Source organism: Lampetra planeri, chromosome 7, assembly GCF_965212315.1.
Source record: "Lampetra planeri chromosome 7, kcLamPlan1.2.h2, whole genome shotgun sequence".
Lineage (NCBI taxonomy): Eukaryota > Metazoa > Chordata > Hyperoartia > Petromyzontiformes > Petromyzontidae > Lampetra > Lampetra planeri.
Genome location: NC_136113.1, coordinates 13,514,973 through 13,539,067, shown reverse-complemented (window position 1 = coordinate 13,539,067; position 24,095 = coordinate 13,514,973). Strand labels below are relative to the sequence as shown.

The window sequence follows — 24,095 nt, the reverse complement described above, 5'->3', positions numbered from 1 at the left end:
TGCTCCCTTAGCCTAAATGTCATGTGAGGACATCACTTGCACTTGTATCGTATACTCCGGATTGCAACGCGCTTAAAACAGCAGCGCGTTGTCCCCCAAGCTTTTTGCTTTGACACACAGGGAAAGAAGCGCGTCTTCGTCGAGAGGACACGGTGACATGCAACAAGTGTTGCCCTCTCGCTAACCCTCCGCTGCATGAGTGATTCCCCATGTCTGCGCAAGTCGCGAGGCTGGTTTGACCATACTTCAGCGTGCCGGTACGCTGCGGGTTGGTGAAGGCGCGGAGCGTCGACGTGGAAGCAATGAAGCCCTATGACAACCTGCTGTCGCGTGGCGGTCACCCATCCGAGCACTATCCAGGCTGGAACCTGGTTAGCGGGACGAGACCTGACGAGATTGAGCGCATTCTGGGTGATTTGGGCACAGGCAGTGCCGGATTAAGCTGGTGCGGGGCCTGTAGCATATGTTATAAAGGGGGCCATGAATAAAAAATACATTAATATTAAAAAATATCTTTTACCTGCATAGTCAAGTTATTGTATTTTTTCATTTGCTATACAGCCAGATAATACGACAAATCGCTAACCTTAAACACCCAGTCGTTCATAAAAGCTGAAGGCGGTATAGTACTATAGTAATAGAGCAAGTGCAGAATCACTGAACCGGAATTGATAACTTGAAAGCATTTAGCGCAGGGCCCTTGAAATCCGGTACCGCGCATAGGCACATGATAGTGACTATCATTTGCATAATCATGAAAATTACATTTGTGCAGAAAACGTTGTAATTCATTGCGTGTATCGTGAGTGTAAGAATATGTTATTCGGTGCATAAGAATTGTTTTGACAGTGAATGCAGTACAGTATTTGAACCGCATCGGGATTATCAGCATACGTGACTTTACCGAAAGAACCAAGAAGATGATTCCCTGCAGTCACGAAAGCTTTAAATCGAAAATTATCAGCATAGTTAAGGGCTTAGTGGTGCCCGGGTCAGAGGGAGCCCACTCGGCACGTATAACCCTTTGTCACACTTCGATCCAGCCAGTGCCCGCGCTGAGCGTAGGGAAACCGCGCAATCGCTCAAAGGGCCAGTCGTTCTTGAAAAAAATAAACATGCGGTTCATCAAGTATCAGCTCGAGATCGAATACTGATATATGTAAAAAACCAATTAATCTCTCTCATCCCTGTCTTGTCTATCTTTCTTCTCTCTTCTAATTTCACCTTCGTATCTTGTCTACGTAATATTTCACTACAATCTCTCCCCGCAGTGCATCTCAATCTCGTGCCTATATCTTTAATCTCACACAAGACGTTAATAAAACGGAAGGAGAGGTAAGGGTGTGGGGGGGGCAACATGCTTCCTGCTCAGGGACCCCAAAATGGGTTAGCACCACCACCACTGCTTCTATCGCAAGAGTTCATTTCGTAGAGTGTGTGCATTGCGGCTGTCACCGTGGGGCGTGGGTGGACGGCCATACAACGATTTAGGTGCGTTGCGTCACTGGACAGAGGCGACGGTCATTGAACGCTGTCACGCTGAACCTGCTATAGCAAACTCCTCGGGGCTGAGTCTTCTGCCTTGACTTGCCTTTGTGCTCATATGCCCAAGAGGCACAACCCATTAATACTCTTAGGTTTTTTCGGTAAAGTCACGGAGGTAAAAAATTTAATTTAAAGTTAATAAAAGTAATAATGGAAATAAAAAATAATATAATAATATAATAATAAATCCATTATTACTTTTATTAACTTTTAATTTTATTTTTTACCTACGTGACTTTACCGAAAAAACCTAGGAGTATGAATCCTTGCAGTCACGAAAGCTTCAAATCTGGAATTACAACCCATTAATGTCAATAAAGCAAACTTGAGCGATGGTCAAGAGTAATAATGGAGTGGCGGCCGAGGAATGGAACGCGTCCGAGAGGGAGCGCACCGAGGAGATGGAGCCTTTCCTCCAGCAGTGGATGGACCGTGGCCGATGATGATGATGATGATGAAACCAAAATACATGCCACATGCTTATTTGTGTTGGTTTGAACAATAATCATAACAATAATCAGAATAAAAACGATCCTTTAATGATCAAGGAAGAGGAGGTTGTGATGGGTGAGACACGTGTGCAGGGTTGAGGAGGGCAGGTTACCCAGATGGGCATTAGAAACCCAGAGGTCAGAGACTAAGGAGAAGACCTAAACCCAGATGGTGGTAGTGGCGATACTGCAAGTGTGGACCTTGGATGTCTGTTGCCAGCGTGGAGGCTTCAGAGACGCTGGCCACGATGACCTCTTGAATTATCCATGAAAAGCCGAAGTCTAATTTACTATTGCTCAAGTGGCTCCTGCCTGGGATATTGAATACGTTTCTTAATTAGTATTCTATTGTTTCTTTATTCGCTATGTTTTCGTTTTGGTCTACGTGGCATCTGCATTTCTTTTCTTTTTTAGTGGGTCACTGATTAGTCATTCCTCACGCATTCATCACAAAGAACCGCCAAGCGCAGCCAAGTGAGCTTTCACTGCGCAGATATATCACATCTGCTGTCCACAACAACCAGCGAAGTATTATTTTTTCATTTCGATAAAATTCCGCGGCTTCGGAGGCGACAGCTTTCCAGACGCCAGCGTTTGCCCGGTAGGTCCGTGTCTCTTGCAGGTGTCCAGATATGTCTTATTTTGTAGTCGTGCTTTCTCAACCACAGTCCACCCCGTGCAAGCTTTTCCCAAACATAGCCGCATTCTCTACAAATCCATACGTCGCGTGTCCGTCCACAGGAGGGGCACGGGCAATGATGACTCACGCGGATTTATGACCCTATCGGCTTGTTTTGACTCTGTTGGACTAAATCAAAGGGTGCAGCTATTCACACTTGGTATGTGTGTATGTTGGGTTCCCAATTAACAAACATTACTGGACACTGCCAATGACCATATCAACTGGAATGCGGCCCATCGGATTCTTAGGATTTTTCCAAAAATCCTAAACACATTTCCACGACATGAGCCACTCCCCACCCCCTTCCGCTTCGAAGATAGAGGCTGCTCAACGCGTAGGGCATTCCTGTACATTTTATTATATTTAAAATGCTCTCAGCCACTTTTACTCATGTGAAGGACGCCAAATTAATATAAATAAAAGCATGTATGATGGGTAAAACTCCTTTCTATATAATTACACATCGATTTCATTCCATAGGCCTATTGGCTTTTCACCTTTCAGACCAATACCATCAAACAGAATTTCTTTAAGAAAGGCAAACTCTGGACCACTTTCAACCTCCTGGGTCTCACCAGCAGTCGTACTTGTTAAACAACTACTGCTCGATTACAAAATGTTATTGGCAGTGCTAAATTGCAGCCAGAGCAGTCTGAAATGCTGTTCTAGAAATGGGTATTCAATGAAAACCACACTGACAACAACAGTTAGTCCACGCATCTATCACTTTATAAACCTGGTCATAGGATTTAAGGAATATAGGGTACAATCATAGAGAATTATTATTATTTATAGGTGTACCTTGTACTCTATAGGTAATACCGTCCACTAATAATCCCTGCACCGAGCCCGAACGTTGGTATCAGTGTTCCGGGAGATACCGAGTGAGGATCGGTGGTGGTGGCTAAACACGTCGCCTGTAATCCAGTACTGTGGGGGCAGCGAGGGTTGGTGGTGGAGGGGGGCGGTGGGCTGATGGGAGGGGGGTGGGTGGGGCTTGTGAGGGGGGGGGCAGCTTATGTTAGGGAGGGCTTGTGGGGGAGGGGGGCTGGTGGAAGAGGGGCTGGGGGCTTGTGGGGGTGGGCTGGTGGGGAGGGGGGCTGGTGGTGAGGGGGGGGGCTTGTGGAGGAGGGCTTGTAAGGAGGGGTGCTGGTGGGGAGGGGGGGGGCTTGTAGGGGGGGCCAGCTTCTGTTTAGGAGGGGCTTGTGGGGGACAGGGGCTGGTGGGGGGGAGACGGCTGGTGGGGGGGGGGGGAGAGGGCTGATGGGGGGAGGAGAGGGCTGGTGGGGGGGAGGGGGCTTGTCGGGGGGCTGCTGGTGGGAGGGTCTTGTAGGGGGGGCCAGCTTCTGTTTAGGAGGGGCTTGTGGGGGAGAGGGGCTGGTGGGGGGGAGACGGCTGGTGGGCGGGGGAGAGGGCTGGTGGGGGGGAGAGGGCTGGTGGGGGGGCTACTGGTGGGAGGGGCGTGTGCGTACTTGAGCGAGCTCTTGAGCTGCACGTGCTGACGCTCCACGCTGGACACGGCGTAGTCGTGGGTGCTGAAGTGGGCGCCCAGCTTCCCCTCCGGGAGGTTCTCGCCGTTGTGGAGCCAGCGGATGGGAGGGTGGCCCAGGCTCTTCACCAGGCAGCTGAGCGACACCTCGGAGCCCACCGCCACCGTCACGTTGCGCGGGCTCTCGCTGAACACAAGCCCTGCGGGGGGAGGGACGGGGGGGTGAGGAAACGTGAGGCAGCGGTTTGGAGATGCCACACAAAAAATATCTGCACGAAAAAAAATTCCAAGACATATCATAGGAAGACGAATATCTTGCAATGCAGGCTTCTCTCACTTTGCGTGGTAGATGCGTTCCAAGAGAAGGACTCACAACCAAGAGAAGGATGCGTGCGTAAAGCGAGGAAAACCCGTACCAGAAAGAGGGGAGAACTACATGAGCGTTGTATTATTACGCAGAAATCTTGTATTTTAATGTCACAGATTATCCAGGACAGCTACCCCATTAAGAAGATGATAATGCTAACCCTAGCCCTGGACTCCTCCTGTACTCAGCGGTCAGTGTACGTACTTTCTTTCTAGAACCATGTAAGAGCCCGTTGAGAAAGAGTCACATTTTTTGTGCGACCTAGGAGGAAAACGTTTCTGAAAATATAAGTGCAAGATAATCGAGGTACGAACTCGGTGAGGGACAGAGTAATCTCAGCGCAAACAAAACATGTGGGGAAAGTGGGTTTAATGCACAGAGCAATTTACTATTTATTTACATTGACAGGCATCAGTCAAGGTGACCTGTCATCCGGCACGTTACTTCATTTCATGAAAAATATTCAAATGTGTTCAAAAGGCAAAGAACAGTCGTTGATAAACCCACGTCTGCACATGTACCCTGGTGCAGACGTGGGCGTTTCAAAACGTTCTGGCTGAATTCACAGACCCATTCGAATTCAGATAAAAAATAATCTGCGTCATATTTCGGTTGCCAAGTGGGTAAATCATTCATGGAACCATCTAGTACAAAAACATAATTAAAATTGAATAACTAAGCCTCTGGCTACATCGTACAACAACACTCTAAATGCAATAACACATGTCCTCGAACATGACCACACTTCGTTACTTCAAATCCGTGTTTACAAAAATCCACAAAGTGGGGCTTCTCACTTTGATTTATCCTCCTGCATCGTGCTGGGTTTTTTTGTTACACTGGCCGTGTGTTTCTCAGCGGGTTGAGCGAATGGTCGAGCGAACGGCTCGTGATCGAAAGGAAGCTTGTGAGTTCAAGTCCTGGTTCGTGAGTTGACTCAGCCCATCATCCCTCGGGAGTCGATGTATATGTTGTAAGACTTTGTGGGGAAGTCACAACGGTGGTCGTCCTATGGCGAGACTCGCCCCCGCCATGTTAATGGGGAATTTCCACCGCGATCTCAGGGCTGTGAACAGGAGATGAGCACCAATGTATCAATGCTCGCTTGAGCAGATAATCACTTTGAAGTTGTTTTTACACAAAAATACATACTCTATAAGTACGTACTGCAGTTTTAATAACTTGATTTAGGCATGTTTGCTGACGGTTGCAAGTCCTGTGGAATTATTCGTTTTAGTAGCCTCTGGAAGGATTATAATCTAACCATCTTGCACATAACAATATAGCCATCTCAGTCAGTCAACCCATGGCACCTGGGTCTGTCCCGTGACCTCCTGCCAGTGGGCATTTGACAATTCACGTGGCCTTACAGTGCACATAGCCTGGCACAAGTGCCGTGGTGACGTCACCGCCACTTCGTGGTGAATGGCGTTTGTTGTTGTATAAACTAAATAGAATTGGGGAATGGGGTTAACGGTTAGTCTTCGAGTAGAGGGCAATACGTAGGACGACGACAACAACAACTGCAGTTTAACACGTAGTAAGCTTTCGTGACCAATATTATTGACAATAGAGGTTTTTGGGTTAGATCGCGTTATTTATAAATGTGTCGAAACCCTCCACCACCCGACACGACCAATCAGTAAGGGATTTGTGACGTAAACAAAACGCCAAATAGTTACGACTGCAGCTCCATCGGTGTGTTGAAGAGTGAATGTTGTGGATTTTGTGGATTCACTCTCCAACACACCGGTGGGCTGAAGTAGTAACTATTTGGCGTTTTGTCAACGTGACAAATTCCTTCCTGAATGGCCGTGTCGGGTGGTGGAGGGTTTCGACACGTTTATCCTGACGCATTCTAACCCAAAAACTATATTATGAACAACTGCAGTTTCACTTCCTAACGCTTCCGAATCCAAACTGCGTATAATGACGACCAAACTCACGCATTACAACCATTCGCAACAAAGAAGTTAAATGAGAAAAAAAACGACACAATTGCCGTCTATTTTTGTAAATGTTGTTCCAACATCGCATTAGCGAAAAGGATGTGCGGCGATAACTAGTATGGAAAGAGAAAACCCTGGTTTGGAAGTTCGCCAGTCACGGGAGAGGTTTGGACAGGAAGGGTTTCACAATGAGCTGCACTGGAATGTATCACGCAAGCACCGCGCAATGCTCTTGGCGTCGCCACCGACGTTTAACCTAAAGGGTTGTCGCTGGATCTTCAGCGGGCATTCTTCCTCCTGCACATTGAGAGGGGGGTGATCAGCACCGTCTTGACGCTTGTGTCGAGGGTAGTTGCCGAGGCAGCGGGCGGCTTCAGGAGTAGCCACATGTGTCCTCCGCTGCCGGCGAATGATTCAAACGGGCAGTGGCGTTTACTGCGTGGTCCAACGTTTGAGATCGTCGGCCGCCACGTAAGGATGTGTAGAGTAATGTCGACTGTCGGTCCGACGACACGCGCACCGAATCGCACGGCTAAAGTAGCGGTGGGTTTTCTCTCTCTCTCTCCACGATTCGAATGTTGCCTCTAGATGGACCGTTGCCCAAAAAGTTGCCTATTATCTACTTTTGCTTTCAGAGGTCAGAGTGTTCTCGACGAATGTGTTGGGTTTTCTGCAATAAAATCGAGTGAATCCTGGGGGGAGGGACTGGTGGCTGCTACATTCGCCGAAATTTTGGTTTTGAAAAATGGAAGAGACTCCAATCAGAGACTTCCTAAGGTCTGAGAGTTGATAAAATACCGCATTCAGGAACCCCACGGCTTTAGCGTTCATCTCGAGTTCAGATGTTATGATTAGAGTTCGGGGTTAGGGTCAAGAGTTACTGTTCAGGAGTTAAGGTTGGGGTTTGGGATATTTTTTATGGTCTGTTAAAATGGTTTCGGCATTAGGGTCAGGGTTAGGGTAGGACGGTGGGTGCTTTAGAAAATATTTGCCACAATTCTGCGGGAGGCAGTGGCCTCAGCCTAAGGGAATCCGTTCGTTAATCGAATCGCGGCGCTGAATCGCGACAATTCATCGATTAGTCCGGGGGGAGGGGGGGGAAGGGTCGAGGTGAATCACAGCACATTTTGCAAAGATCATTTACAGCAGGCAAAGGTGCAGCAAATGAGTCACTCACGTGTTCACACTCAAGCAACTGGGGAGAACAAGTACAACAAAACACTACAAAGTATGTTTACTCGCTGGGCTTGCCGATTAACTCCAGGAAATGCCACATGCAGTCGTCACCCAGGGTGGGCAGTGCGATGATTACAGCGGCACACAGTGGGCACCTTTGCCTGCCACCGAATGAACTGGAACGAGCCCTATCGGGTCAGATCTCGGAAGCTAAGCGGGTTTGAGCCTGCAAAAGTGCTTGGACATGCGACCGCCGTGCAAAAAGCGGCAGGTGCTATAAGGCTACTTATGTATGCACTGCAGACATAAAATCGTGATTGCACCGTGCTAGGCTCCCCACCTTCAGCAACACTGCATGGTGAAGTATGGTCAGATTTAGCCCATGACTCACATGGCGTGGGGACGCTCTCATCCAGCAGTGGATTGACAAAAGGTCTGCACACAAAGATACACGGTATGTTTATTTGCTGTGTGGTGTGTGTGTGTGCTTACGGGAACGATACGTTATTTTTGTCCCACGGCATATAATTAAGACGGTTTGGCGTTCAACTAGTGCCACATAGAGACAGCTGCCACGGGGGGTTCCCCTCGGCAATACTGCAGCAGGGCATTGGAACGGTTGCGACGAGATGTGACGTAAGCCGCTTCAAGTTGCTGGGGTGTATCAGCGCTCCCATACGCGCATATCCTTATTGTTACGGATAAATGTCACGAAAACCCACAAGATCGATGCGCTGTGTCCTGCAGTGCCTTGGAAGAAGGTCCGTTACATGTACAATTGTTCACGTACCGTGGCATCCTCCTGAGATGTGCAGGCTCATGCTGGCCACATTAAAAGTACTAAACTATTTTCTATTTTAGCAGGTAGAGCCCACTGAGCTATTTAGCTCTTTTTCAAAAGTGACATGGCCAGAAATGATACCCCAATGAAGTGGCTTATCACGTGGGAATTTATAGCAGCCACCATACTCTAAACATATGTTTCTAAATGTGGAGATGAAAACAGGAGGACCCACAGAAAAATGCACGTGACCACAGGGAGAACATGCAAACTTCAAATATAAAGGTGTCAGGGTCAGTATCAAACCCACGACCTTCTAAATACCAGGCCAGGTAGTTAACATCTCGCCACATGAAGTTGGGCAAAGGCCGCGTGCTTTGTAGTTAAAGCCCACGCCCTGTGTGTGTCACGTTCACAGTCAAAGCGATGAGATGGAGCTCAGAAAAGTGACCTCTGGATGCTACGTGGGTTAGCTGACCGATGCAAGCGAGGCTTGTGACTTCGTTTATGAACGAGCCGTTCATTCGGTTGCTTTCGTATATAATAAGGAAAATGATTCATTACACATGACAACTTTAAGCCTTAACCTCTTACAAGTTATTTCGGGTTTTTTGTGTTTGCGTGCCAATTCTATTACAAAAGGTGCTTGCAGTATCACGTCACGGGATAAACAAACAATTTGACCTCTCTCAGTAAGCAGTGAATCCCCCCCCCCACCATTGTTTGAAAATGAGTCAAGGAAGGAGATATCAGAGATCTATTTCTGAGAACCCTTCACACGAAGGGAGCCCAGCTATTGCGAAATATTCATAACATGACAAATCGATATTTTAGTTCTCTGAGCTTGGAATTTGCCAATTTAATGAAAACCAACATTGTCGTTATTTTGTATTCGGTCATTGGTGACTGGGCTGCGACCATTAATTAAATTTCGATTTAAAGCTTTCGTGACTGCAGGGATTCATCTTCTTGGTTCTTTCGGTAAAGGCACGTAGAATGGACAGACCTGTTCTCCACCTGAGGACGGCTGCTTGCGTTGTGGCCGAAACGTCGTGAGAATTATTTTATCATGTTTTATTTTTATTATTTTATTATTTCCATTCTACGTGACTTTACCGAAAGAACCAAGAAGATGGGCTGCGACCATCAACTCACCACACTAAAGATTTAATCTAAGATATTTTTGTAATCAAATTACCGACACATTAAAAAACAAAGACGTTTGGAAAGCCACATAAATCACTCTCCCTGCCTCTCCTGACCCCTACTTTGCTACGTAAACAAGTGGAGCCCGAGGGAACAACATCATTGTCAGGAATGTCATTGGCATGATTAATGACTCATAAGAACTTCCCTTGAGGGCCAATGACACGGATAGGCGTGTCATTTACTGCCAAGTTCACGTTTTCAACACGGAAGTTGCTGTTGTCACTATCTGGAATACAGGTTTTACTTTAAAATGTATATTACATTTCCCCCAATTATATCCTAATTGTGCTCTCGGCATCGGGTCGTAAGATTAAGTATTCATTCGAATCTCTCGCAAAACAGTGTTAGAAAATGGTCCACAGAAGCGGATATCACAGGGCAACCTCTTAGATCCGTATAAGGGGCCTCCGGTCCGCACTGTTGAAGGAAGCACTTACCCACCTGCTCTGCATACGAGGGTAACCTTCGTTTTCACGAAAGCCAAACTGACATATCATTGTTCGAGCTGGAATGAGGCCAATTTGAGCGCAGAGCTAAATAAATTGGGGACGATCAACTGCCTCCACTCGAGAACGCGGTCTCTTCACGGGTGGCCGCCTGGATGAGAACCCATCATCTCGGCAGTGCCGGGTCTGGGTGAGGACGTCTGAGCCACGCAGCCACCTCCAGTTCGTCATGGACTCACGTGACCCCGTCAAGCCACTAGAGCTCCTCCCTACATTCACCACATTGACTTGGAGCTTTCGTGACTGCAGGAATTCATATTCTTTAGGTCTTTCGGTAAAGTCACGTAGATAGGTTCAAATAACCTATTTACGTGGCTTTACGGAAAGACCCAAAGAATATTCACCACATTGTTAACAAACAAGAAAAGTACTCATGAATCAAAATTGTGGCATTAAATTGTGACACAATGTTTTATGACAACTCCCATACTGCTGTTATGAGCTTGCATGACAGCACGATCGGTTAGCTACATACGGTGCAAAAGAAGTTCAACAACATACATGCACACAACAGTATTAGCCATGTGGTTTGGCTTAAAGACGTAAACATCCACATGTGGAAAAAACATAGAAACCCACCGAGAAAGTTGCGGTATTTTGGCAGATGTGTTCCTAACAGTAGCAGCAAGATCAGGCACTCGGTTGCCGTTTTACGTTTTCAAATTAGAGATGCCTACCCCATCGACGTTGGGTCAACGTTGGTCCAACGGTTCGAACCACATGCCAACGTTGCTCCAACGTTACATGTTACTGGTAGGAACCCACTGGTTCCACCAGCCCACAGGGGATTATTGTGTCCATCCGTCGTGCAGGGAGGGGCTGGGTGGGGAGGGAGGAGCTGGGTGGGGAGGGGAGGGTGGGGAGGGGCTGGGTGGGGAGGGTGGGGAGGGGCTGGGTGGGGAGGTTGGGGCTGGGTGGGGGTGGGAGGGGTGGGCTGGGTGTTGAGGGGCCGGTCACCCCGTGGTGCCCTTATAAAACTCAACGTTTAACCTACTCAGGCCGGCTTGTGCCCGCCCTCACAGTCGGGCATATTTGCGGAATACACCACGCCGCCGTTGACCCTGGCCATTGACCGAGCAACCCCACGTTCCTACCAGCTCCCTCCGCAGCAGGAATGTGTTTACTCATGAGTGTATATATGTAACAGGCAGTCCGGAGAAAAGGACTTTGAACGATTACCTCCTCGAATGTTGATGCCTGCATATTTGGAGTTTGCGTGTTTCTCTCCCCGTGGTCATGTGGATTTTTCTCCGGGTCCTCCGGTTTTTCCCTCAACATTTAGAAACGTGCGCTTAGAGTACAGTATTTGTTTGTCATAAATGTCCACACGATAAGCTACTTTTTTGGGATACAATTTGTACCAAGTCGCTTCTGAAAAAAAGCTATACAGCTCAGTGGGCCACACCTGGTCAAATAAAAATAGGTAAAATTTTAAGTAGGTAAAACACTGACCAAACGTTGCATTTACCCTATTGTCCGGATTATAAGACGTCTCAGAAAGCAAGACGCGCCTTCAAACGTTTACCCGATGTCAACAAAACTTTTAAAAAATCTTGTCTCACGCACATTAACGCACACAGCTACCCGATGATTGTCCGAAGGTACCCGGGTGTGTATGTGTGCTATATAACCAGGATCCTCCTGACAATGGACTCTTGGGACTCGGTTAGTCGATACGTTTATGGGCGAGCAAAGGATCTCTGCGGCTAAGGGGCCGTCCATAAATTACGTCACGCGATTTTGGACGATTTTTGACCCCCCCCCTCGTCACACGGCGTCACAAAAAGTCAGACCCCCCCCCCCCAAATATGACGTCACAAAGCTCTGCCCCCCCCCCCCCCCCCCAAAATAAAACATGCTTCAAATCGCTCTAAAATATTGTCATTGTAGTGCGTATTTAATGTGGCGCTGCACTCTGATGTTGTAGGAGAAAACATTTATTAAAGAGTCTATTTAATTAAGTAGAACGTGTTGTCTATATTTATTTAAAGTTGCGCATTTTGATGTGACATCACACGTCTCAAACCCCCCCTCCCCTCGTCACACATCGTCACAAATGTCTGACCCCCCCCCACCCCCCCCCTAGGTGCGTGGCGTCATTTATGAACGGCCCTTAAGAGGGGATTGTTGTCTAAAGTCCGTGAGAAGCTCGTCGCCGAACGTTTGCGCGTAAAGCGAACAGACGTTCGCATCTGCACGCAACCCCACAGAGTAACAGCCGACGAATCCTGCACACGTCAGCAAACATTCCACATCCCTCATCCGCCCGGCATCACAACTTCAAACACAAATCGTCTCGAGGAGGCACAGTTTGGCTTTTGTCCCCGGTGGTGTTTGTTCTCGTCTGTTGTTCCCTCCGTGCGTCGCTTGTCAACGTCGTAGTATTGAGTCCGCAGTCGCTTCCCTCCCGACTTGTGAGTAGTTATCTCAAATGTCACCTCACCCCCCCCTCCCCCCACTTGCATTTGTTCTGGCGCCTTGAAAAGCGGTCTGAATGATACCGTATTCCCCCCCTTATCCAGATTATAAAGCACATTCCATCCCCCATATATATTCAACGTTGGGGGTGCGTCGTATAATCCGATAGGTGCGTGTGCGTGTGTGTGCGAGACGAGATTTGCAGAACTCTGTTGACACCGAGCACAAATTCGCGGTGCCTTATTATAATGCGGAGAATGCGGTAAGCGCTCATGGTGATCGATTAATTATTATTATGAGCGCGAGCGAGTCGCGAGTTTCCCCTTTCCAGCATGTCATTATCAATCGTCGAGCACGCTTCTTCTCCTCCGACGACGCCGAGGATGAGTCAATGTTGTTGATGGGAGAGTGTACACGTCGTCTCAATCCATCATGATCATCATCATCATCACGGCCACCACCAATCCTCTCGTTTCACATCGGCATGAAGCGAAGTTGATCCACGGGGCGTGTGAGCGAGCGAGCGACGATGCACATTGAACTCGAGTCGGCCAGGGTCTGAATTGAGACAATTAATGCCCTGACTGGAGTCGTTCCATCCTTCCTGCCATCGAATTACATCCACCACCACCATCATCATCACCGTTGTGTTGACGGAGGGAGAGCGTGATGATGATGATGATGGTACATTACGTAATCGCTAGTAGAGAATTGATCTGTAGAGAGAGAAAAAACCCTCTAAAGTGTTCCGAGAAGAACGCCGTGGAAGTCTCACAACACGAAACACGCGTCACGCCGGGTTAATTGCGGTCTCAAAGATCATCATCATCATCGTCGTCACCATCTATACAGCCCGCAGAGTCTGCGTGCGTGTCTGTAACACATTCGCTGTGTGCCAACCTACGGCCCCTTCATCAACCACGCTGATGGAAAAATGCCCCCCCCCACGCCACCACGCGTGCCCTGAAGGGGGGGGGGTGGTGGTGGTGGGTGTCGTCTCGCTATACTTCACCACGCTGGTCACTGCACAGTGCGCTAACCCAAGGGTATCGTAATAATGCCGTGTACAATGGGAGGATTTAACACCGCTATACCAGTACCTGGTATAGTGGTGTGTAAACATCGCCACTGGGGAGACAAAGGCGGCCGGGCGTGGTGCTGGCCACCCACCCCCTCGTCTGACGTTCTGGCCTTCATATGTGCTACTCGCTAACAGCACTTGCCCCAACAGTCTGTTACAGGCTACACGGGGGATCTTTGTCTCTGTCTGTCGGGAGAGCGGTAGTGCATAAACCCCTTATCAGTGCCCTACCTTATGACAGACCAATTAAGACCTTTTTGTTCACTCCGTGCCCCATATAAATCTCAACGTTCATCCTACAAAGTCACATCACAAGACAGAATGACAACACAAATAGACAAACAAACATTTTGCCCGTCTTGAAACCGCGATGCACGCCGTGTGGACCTGAAGACTCAATTCCCCTGTACAAGATTATCTGAACCCGTCGCGGGCCTCCCCTAGGACGACTCAGCCTCAAATGAGTAACCTGGAGCGGTGTAAACATCGCCACCGGGGAGACAAAGGCGGTCGGGCGTGATGCTGGCCACCCACCCTCTCGTAGGCGCTCGCTTAGAGCGTTTTTTGGTAACGGAATATTAAAGTGTACACGTGTATTTGTGTACTGTGTGGGAATGTTCGCATGCCTGTAGTATGTAGTATTGTGGAGGTCCGTGTGTGGATGTCCGTGTGTGAATGTCCGTGTGTGAATGTCCGTGTGTGAATGTCCGTGTGTGAATGTCCGTGTGTGAATGTCCGTGTGTGAATGTCCGTGTGTGAATGTCCGTGTGTGGATGTCTATGTGTGGATGTCTGTGTGTGGATGTCTGTGTGTGGATGTCTATGTGTGTACGCGTGAGTATGTCTTGCATTTAAGCACGTCTGTATTCACATGTGTGTACTATGTATATGTAGTGGGTGAGTGGATGTCTATACGTATGCGTTAATATACCCATATGTATAAGTACGTGTGCATGTGTGTCAACTTATTTATACGCAATAAGCATAGAGCATGTGGAATTACGTCTGTGTTAGTATATGTCTATGCATGTACAGTATATGTGCTCTGAAGAAGGCCCATTTCCCGAAACGTCGCCTATTAAATGTGTGTTTTCCTTTAAGGCCACAGTGTAAGTGTACCGATGTGTCGGGAGTTGTTTTGTCAACACGTGTACGTGTGCCACTGCCAAGTGCCAACGCAGCATCGCCAAATTAATCATGTGTGTGTCTGTGTGTGTGTGTCTGTGTGTGTGTCTGTGTGTGTGTGTGTCTGTGTCTGTGTGTGTGTCTGTGTGTGTGTCTGTGTGTCTGTGTGTGTGTCTGTGTGTGTGTCTGTGTGTGTGTATGTGTGTGTGTCTGTGTCTGACTGTGTGTCTGTGTGTGTGTGTGTCTGTGTGTGTGTCTGTGTCTCTGTGTCTGTGTGTGTGTCTGTGTGTGTCTCTGTGTGTGTCTCTGTGTGTGTCTCTGTCTGTGTGTGTCTGTCTCTGTCTGTCTGTGTGTGTCTGTGTGTGTGTGTCTGTGTGTGTCTGTGTCTGTGTGTGTCTGTGTGTGTCTGTGTGTGTGTGTCTGTGTGTGTCTGTGTCTCTGTCTGTGTGTGTCTGTGTGTGTGTCTGTGTGTGTCTGTCTCTGTCTGTCTGTGTGTGTGTGTCTGTGTGTGTGTGTCTGTGTGTGTCTGTGTGTGTGTCTGTGTGTGTCTGTGTGTGAGTCTGTGTGTGAGTCTGTGTGTGTCTGTGTGTGTCTGTGTGTGTCTGTGTGTGTGTCTGTGTGTGTCTGTCTCTGTCTGTCTGTGTGTGTGTGTCTGTGTGTGTCTGTGTGTGTGTGATCTAAGTCGTCGTCACCTTCTGTTTGCCGGGCTCCCAGGGCGCACATCAGCAGGACGCACGCGACAGTGGCCGCGCTTCTCGCGGTGACCCTGCCCAGCACGGACCCCGCCGTCATCGCCATCTCCGCTGTCATCATCCGGCGCGGTGCGCGGACGAGGTTGTTTTTCCTCTTATTTTCCCGCACCTCCGATTAGCGCGGTTGGCTACGTAGGGTGCGAAAGAAGTTCAACGGACGGCAAGGTAGAAGAGCGGCGGCGCTCTGCTCTCCTCCGCTGCAGACGCGGCAGCCGCCAGCTGAACAAGACGGAGAGCGCAGCAAAGAATCTCCCCCACCACCGCCACCAACACCACCAACTCACACTCCTCTCTCTCTCTCTCTTCCAGCTCAGCTCAGCCAACTCCGAACTGCCAACTCCTCCTCCTCCCTCCCTCTCTCCCTCCCTCCCTCCCCGCAGTGGCTCTTTCACAAAACCAGCCCCCAGTCCGCTGTTCTTGAAGGGGTATTCCCTCCTCCTCCTCCCTGCTTCCACACTGTTCCGGCACCACCACCAACCACCAACAACCACTACCCAACCCCCACGATAACCACGCCCGCAGGCCCGTACGCAGTTACCACCACCACCACCGAGCGAGCGAGCGATCCCACAAAGAGGACAGGCGGTGATGGTGGTGGGGGGGGGCACTGAAGGAGGGTGAGCCCCCCCCCCCCACACTGTTGAATACTCAGCCCCCTTTCTAGATTCGTGGGGTCAAGTTAAAATGTTGGAACGGCAATTGTCTCATACACATATGGGGCGAGAGCTAAATGCGTGATAGACGAACGCAGATAAGATCCTTCCGTTTCGCGTTTGACACTTGTTGAAAGTTTTTGGTTTGTTTAACAGCGATGGTCGTGCCGTCTCCCCACACGAGTTTGTCCCCCCACCACTCCCCCTGAAACAAGGTCACGCTTGCATGGACGGCTCTTTGAATCCCAAAACTCATTGTGCGTTGCGATGGCACATTATAGCAACAACAAAAAATCTCACTGAATGCCAAAGACAGAGTTAAGTTAATTTCAGTTCATTTATTTGGTATAGCCCTGTGAGCCACGCGGCTCTTGAAAATGTGTCACTGGCTGATATCTCTGCGAGAGACGCCGAAGCCAGAGCTGCATTGTTTCTAATGCGAGGTGACGACTGCAAACAAAATAGGCATTCAAAGGGTGAACAAGATTTACAAAACAATAAAAAGTAAAATAAAATAAAAAATAAAAATCACGACGTTTCGGAGGCAACACAAGCATCCGTCTTCAGGTGGTACCGTCACAGCCACGACAGCTGTATCAAGTAAATGAGAGATTGCAGGAGTTAACACTGCGTGTATATACCACCTGAAGACGGATGCTTGTGTTGCCTCCGAAACGTCGTGATTTTTATTTTTTATTTTATTTTACTTTTTAATGTTTTTACCTACGTGACTTTACCGAAAAAACCTAAGAATATGAATCATTGCAGTCACGAACGCTTCAAATCTAGAATTTACAAAACAAGCCAGCAACACAATCCATAGCGCGAGCATCGTTTCACTTACACCCACGCGTATACCAGGGCACGCTGGCACATGGCGTGATGGGTTAATTGGATGTTTTACAAAATACTTATTTTTTTGACAACCTTGTCTATAAACTATTCAGATCCAATAAGTCCTGTTGGTGAGCCGCACCCTCTGCTTCCTTTCCCATAATTCTGCATTGTATGTATGTTGAACTTCTTTCGCACCGTACGGAAGTCAACCCTGCTAATCGGAGGTGCAATTGTATGGCTCAAGCTGAGAATGTGTACATTATTACTACTACTACTGCTACAGTATCACCACGCGTGTTTACCCGGGGAAAGCCTCACTGAATATCATGACTGCCAAGTGAACGTCGTAAGGGGAACGACACGTACAGCACTTTGTCCAGTCCACTGCTGGATGAGAGTTTGGGTTTATTTGATTTTGCTGGACCAGTGCCGCTTGGTGAAGGCGGCGGGAGCATAGCTGTGCGGTACAGCGATGGATGATTTTGTTTCTGCTGCCTTCAATAAAACTGCTGCGGGTGGTGATCTTCCGAACCAGGTTCTATCGGGGACTCAACTCTGCTGAGCTTCAGAGAGGTCTGACGTGGGTCAGGCGCATTCCATGAGATTTTGGTTAGAAGGAGAGACTAAACACGAGTTGTTGTATCATCAACATTCTATTGGGGTCCAGAATGGATTACCTCTTCGTGTTTAGAGATAGCATGACATGGGTATGTTCGTGCATTAGATAAGGAGTGGCCCGTAATTTCAAAGTTCTGTATATAAGATTAGTAAAGACTACATGTAGGGTACAGTACCTATAATCATATCACTCGCACTGTGACCCAGAGTCCATACTCATACACATCACGTGTTGTAGGCTGTTCCAGAGCCACTTTGCCCACGGTGAGGAGTGCAGCTACAGCCACTGTTGTGCTGTATTTCCATGCTCCCTCGCGGACCCTCACAAATCCCCGCACTGGCCAGCGTGGTGGAATGTGGTCAAGGAACACTTACGACCCGCATGACGTGGGAAGGCCGTCATCCAGCAGTGGACAAACAAAGGCGCTGTACACGTACGTAAGGCGAGTACGTTTATCTGTATGTTGGGCGGGGTGGGTGATTGCGCGCGCTATAGATCGTCTTTTTTTCCCCACGGCCATACAGAAAGGTCAAAAAGGAAAAGTGATGATCGAACCCACAATATTGTTGCAGTGCGTCTGATCTCGTGGCTATTTTTTTTTTTTAAAAACTTCAGATCTTAAATGTAAATGAGTGGCTAAGGGGGATCGGCAGAAGTGGTTAGCTCGATTTGTTCAAATCCCGGCCATGGTTACCGTCAGTGGCGAGTGATATTTTGAGCCGGTCTTTTGAGCCCCACCTAATTGAGCACCTCGATCAACACGCACTCACCAGCGTGGAGAAATATGGTCAAACAACTCCCGCTAACAACAGGGCTTGTGTACGTTTTCTTACAGCGCTGAGAAGACAAATGGCTAAAATATGTTGGTCATAACCTGTTGATTGCTCAAAATGAACCACGCGTTCACGTAGTTTATAATACGTGGAAATGAACAAAATGGTTATCACATCGCCATATCCTGTCCGTATTGACGTGCTACTTGAAATAAATGACCGAGTGGTTTCTTGACCACCTGTTTCCATGGCTGTATTCAATACACGCTGAAAAAGCACTCACCCCCCAACACCCCACCACTAATAATGCAGGAGCAATTATAATTTACATCCCCAATATTCATCCTCTGCTGGATGAAGGCCTCTGCAGGCCGTGTCAGTAGCAGGCAGGAACGCAACGACCTATGTCAACGGGGCTATGCACGATCCGACTGTGGGTCCACCTCCTTTCACCCCGACTCACTTTTACTGACAAAGCTACGGATGTTTTTAACCCGGATACAATCATCTGTAGGCTATAACTACATATACCAGAGGTGGGACAAAGTCATTGTTATGCAAGTCCAAGTCGAGTCGCAAGTCATCAAATTCATGACTCGAGTCTGACTCGAGTCCAAGTCACATGACTCGAGTCCACATCTTATAGGTGGGACAAAGTCATTGTTATGCAAGTCCAAGTCGAGTCGCAAGTCATCAAATTCATGACTCGAGTCTGACTCGAGTCCAAGTCACATGACTCGAGTCCACACCTCTGACATATACAGTATATTATTTTAGTTGCACCGTGTATTGGTTTTAGAGGAAGACAGTCTCACAGTGACAGTATGAATAAAAACACATTTAATGGTACAATTAACTTCAAAGGAGATAGATCGCGCAAATGTATGCTGCTCTATTGATATGATGATAGCCAGTTGCGTTAATCGAGCTTAGTCCATGGAAGACCGCAGGTAATTTTTAATGAATAATTTTTTTCGAATAATTTTTCTTTAAATGTTTTACTTGTTTATTTTCTGTTGATTCGAGATTCCTTGTGGCCGACTGGGCCCATATGCGTCGCATAACGCTGCCACATACCCTATAGTTGCGCCCCTGGACGCAGGGGTTGTTTGACCATACTTCACCGTGCTGGTCAATGATTGGTGAAGTAGAACGTGGGTTGGGGGTATCCACGACAATGGTAGATGATTTAAGACGAGGAACAGGGATCGAACTTAGCTCCTCGGTTTCAGAGCGCGAACCCACCAACCCAGACATCCAAAGCGCAGGATCAAGGGATACCAGCATAACCCACGTATTCAAATCGTTAAAAGTTGTACAGTATATGATTTGTTACACGGGTGATTCCATTTCGCCAGTTTCAGGGCTTTATTTGCAAGGGAGATCCCTGGCGCGTGAGTGCAGCCACAACAACGCACAGACAAAAACATCAATTCACAACAATCTAGTAACGCGTCCTTCGTGACAACGAACAAACCAAGAATTTTGCATGCAAACGTTATAGTTCTGCAATCTATTACTTTCGTCTATTTAACTCAGGCTACTGTTTGTCTATTAATTTTAATTTCATTTTTTTTTACCTACGCGACTTTACCGAAAAAACTAAGAGTATGAATCCTTGCAGTCACGAAAGCTTCAAATCTAGAATTACTTTTTGTCTATTCAACTCAATGCATGTTGTTGTAGCAACGCTGCACACTCGCGTAATTTGCTCGAAGGAGCTGTTGATCGGTGGCGCAGTGCTTGACGCACACTGCGCCATGAACGCAGACGACCTGCCACGGCTGACATCAGTGGCGAGCGACTACTGTGATGACATCCTCTTCCCCCCCCCCTTTCATCATGAACCCGCACTGACCATCGTGGGGTGAAGTATGGTCAAATAATCCCGACATGGCCGGGGGGACCGTGAAGAGGTGGGGTTCATCCAACAGTGAAATTGACAAAGGGCTGTAAATTTGAATGGGTAGAGCTTGTTGTGGCAGGTCCGCTGAGACGGGTAAAATTACTCCATCGTGTTGCGCTCATGTGGAAGTGTTTATGGTTCCCCGCGGACTTTTATATAGCCACAGATACTCCTCATCCCCATGCAGAAAGCAGTGACGTCCCCACCGCAGATCCCATTGTCGCCGTAGAGTGCTGAGCCCCCTAGTGGCGGTGATGTGACAGCTGCTAACTTGGCATTCAGCGCAACGAGGTCGGGAGGAGATATGTTCCAGATGTTCGGATTAATCGGGGGAAAATACCTCGAAAATTGGGCACACATACGAAATGTTGGATGCTCCGATGTTTCCCCCCCCCGGCCCCCAATGATTCGAAAAAGAAGAGACGTAATTTTAACGTTGCTCTTGTTTGCGAGAAGACAAGCAGAGCATTGCACAATGTAAATTATCCCAAAAAATATCCGAATTTGTCCTCGTAACTCCTAAAATGTGAATTCCGAAATGAAGTGGAAATCAATCAAAAGCGCATCCCTACTAGACAATCATCATGTATAGCCCATTTCTGAATCCACTGCTTGGTTAAGGGTTAGGTTGTGCTTTTGGTTTGTTTGGGTAGGGTTTGTTGGCCAGTGTGCTTAGGATTGAGTCTAGGATCTGCTTGTTAGGTTCTGGCTGATTGGCTAATTTAGTTGGGTCAAGACGAGGGCCTGATTGGATAGTGTGCTTAAGGATACAACCAGGGATCATGTTGATGTTGTTGATGTTAAAACTACGTTAGGTGCTGGCTGATTGGCTAGTTTAGTTAGGATTACGAATCGGGATGGTGTGGTTAGGGTTTGCACTAAGCTCTTACGGCTGGTATGCTAAACAATATTGCCCCATGCCTTACGCTTCTTGCGATTGTCCCATTGGCTAGTTTAGTTTTGGTTAGGACTAGACTCTGATGTTTTCGTATGGTACGTTTAATGCTATAGTTCGGGTCAGTTTGGCTGGTGTGGTAATTGGTTAGGCTATGTTTGGGTCTTGTGGGAAATACTGGAATGTGTTTTCTTACCACTATGTGTGATCATTTGAACTTTTGTCCAATTTCTCGTTTTCGATTTTACAGTGTATTGCATGACGGGACACATTTCATTCTGATAGCAGATGGGGAAATTATTTACCAGAGGAAAGGCATGTCTTAGGGCGCCACGGTGCCGAGATGATAACTACCTCGCTTGTTATACAGCAGGTCGTGGGTTCGATCCCGACCCTGACGCCTGTACATTTGGTGTTTGCATGTTGTCCCTATGATCGCATGGATTATTCTCCAGGCCCTACGGGTTTACCCGCTGGAAACGTTTAACAATACCGTAATCCCTGGCCCACAGAATCTTTAGGGAGTTCGGAGCCAATCAGACTTTGAATTGCATTGTCAGATTTTTGGATAAAACACGGGCATCAGTAAATGTCAACAATATCGTCAACGTGAACTGTGACTAATATTGTGCGAAACGAATTTAGTCTAAAATCCACAACACGAAGCACGTGTCCTGTATTATTATTATTGAAAGTGCAGCGTTCTTGTTATGATCGGTGACCTCATCGCTGTGGCACTTTTCTTCCGAAAGCAGCTACATTTCCTGACATTTCTATGGGGCTGTTTGCGGAAACCGGAGAAAGAGACGCCCTGCCTTGCGCCCCGTGTTTGCCCCCTGCCTGGTTATCACAGACGAGGTGACTCGCATTGTTCGAGCCGCTAAACAAAACTCATTGAGAACTACGCCTTCTGCCACCATTTACTTTGGAAGTGTCACACTGGTGTGGCGTGTGGTCTCGGCATCGGTCCTGGAGAGAGGAATCCAATTGGGATCACTCCCTCAAAAGTGTCCCCACTCCTCATAATAGCCTTACGTCTGGGCTTCGCTGACCCAAAAGTCCCGGTGCAATTGCACAATGACTGCACACTCGGAAAGCGAAGCCACGGCTGTCAGAATGTGCCTATACCTAGCAGGCTTATAAAAAAAATCACCCTCGCTGCAATTCGATGAATTGTCACCATTTGAGGCCGAGGCTTGATACAATGCAGTGATTGTCTTTCGTCTCGTTTGTTTAGTGAGTCTTGTTGATTCTGCCTCATTCATTCAAACGAAAATTTAAAGTGGTTGTCCTGCTCAGTTGAGCATGGAGTGGTGTTCATTTCCCGTTTACAGTACCCAGTCAGTCGTGGAAATTCCACATTACCATGGCAGATATTCATCTAACCATCGGTTCCCCACAACGTGGTTACGTACTGTTATGGATCCCGGATGGATGGAGTGGCTGAGTCGACCCCAAAATGTGAACTCACCAATCTTTTGATTTGGCAAGTCACCCGCTCAATCACCGCAAGAATGCCCTCGCAGCGATTGAAGCGACCGAGCGCACGCGAATTATAAACCTCGTGCTGTATTGCCCGGTCTCAAACATTCGCCCCGGGTGTCCGATTCGTGTGGCTACGATGTTTGCATTGTCACGTGAATATCGTTCGCGGACCGTATGGAAGTTACTGTTAGCAGACTGTTAGCAGGCCGCGCGGGCCGCGAGACCTATGTCTGACAATGAAGTTGAATTATATCGATTAAAATTGAACAACAAACAAGTAACCGGGTGCTTTACTCCCAGCTTTGACCAGCAAACAGTATTACAACACCGGCCCAATCTGTGCTCGTTTAGAGTACTGTAGTGATAACAGAGCTCAACAATACTTTTTCACTGCAAATAAAGCAAAGAGTTCAGGTGTCTTTGGCCCGCCTTGACGGAGGTTCCATACCCTTGTTTTGGAGGAAGTTTGGTGGCGTCCCTCGAGACCACCCCCCTCATGGTTAGACCCCCCCCAATCCCATGGTTAGACCCCCCCCCTCCCCATGGTTAGACCCCCCCCCTCCTCATGGTTAGCCACCCCCTCCCCATGGTTAGACCCCCCCTCCCCATGGTTAGACCCCCCCCCTCCTCATGGCTAGACCCCCCCTCCCCATGGTTAGACCCCTCCCCCTCCCCATGGTTAGACCCCCCCTCCCCATGGTTAGACCCCCCCTCCTCATGGCTAGACCCCCCCTCCCCATGGTTAGACCCCTCCCCCTCCCCATGGTTAGCCACCCCCCTCCCCATGGTTAGACCCCCCCTCCCCATGGTTAGACCCCCCCCCTCCTCATGGCTAGACCCCCCCTCCCCATGGTTAGACCCCTCCCCCTCCCCATGGTTAGCCACCCCCTCCCCATGGTTAGACCCCCCCTCCCCATGGTTAGACCCCCCCCTCCTCATGGCTAGACCCCCCCTCCCCATGGTTAGACCCCTCCCCCTCCCCATGGTTAGACCCCCCCTCCCCATGGTTAGACCCCCCCTCCTCATGGCTAGACCCCCCTCCCCATGGTTAGACCCCCCCCTCCCCATGGTTAGACCCCCCCTCCTCATGGCTAGACCCCTCCCCCTCCCCATGGTTAGACCCCCCCCTCCCCATGGTTAGACCCCCCCCTCCCCATGGTTAGACCCCTCCCCATGGTTAGACCCCCCCCTCCCCATGGTTAGACCCCCCCCTCCCCATGGTTAGACCCCCCGTCCCCATGGTTAGGCCCCTCCCCATGGTTAGACCCCCCTCCCCATGGTTAGACCCCCCCTCCTCATGGCTAGACCCCCCTCCCCATGGTTAGACCCCCCCCCTCCCCATGGTTAGACCCCCCGT

At 48.6% G+C, this 24,095-nt stretch overlaps 1 protein-coding gene across 1 annotated transcript in view; it reads right to left on the bottom strand.

Annotated features, from left to right (window-relative positions):
- Positions 1 to 15,873, bottom strand: part of LOC144720019 (tyrosine-protein kinase receptor UFO-like) — a 69,109-nt gene extending 53,236 nt beyond the window's left edge. Inside the window, exons 1-2 of the mRNA XM_078596436.1 lie at positions 15,511 to 15,873; positions 4,191 to 4,407 (exon numbers count right to left, since the gene is read on the bottom strand). Of these exons, the coding sequence (XP_078452562.1) occupies positions 4,191 to 4,407; positions 15,511 to 15,631 (338 nt within the window). The 5' untranslated portion in view covers positions 15,632 to 15,873. The remainder of the gene's footprint in view (positions 1 to 4,190; positions 4,408 to 15,510) is intronic.
- Positions 15,874 to 24,095: the final 8,222 nt, after the last annotated feature.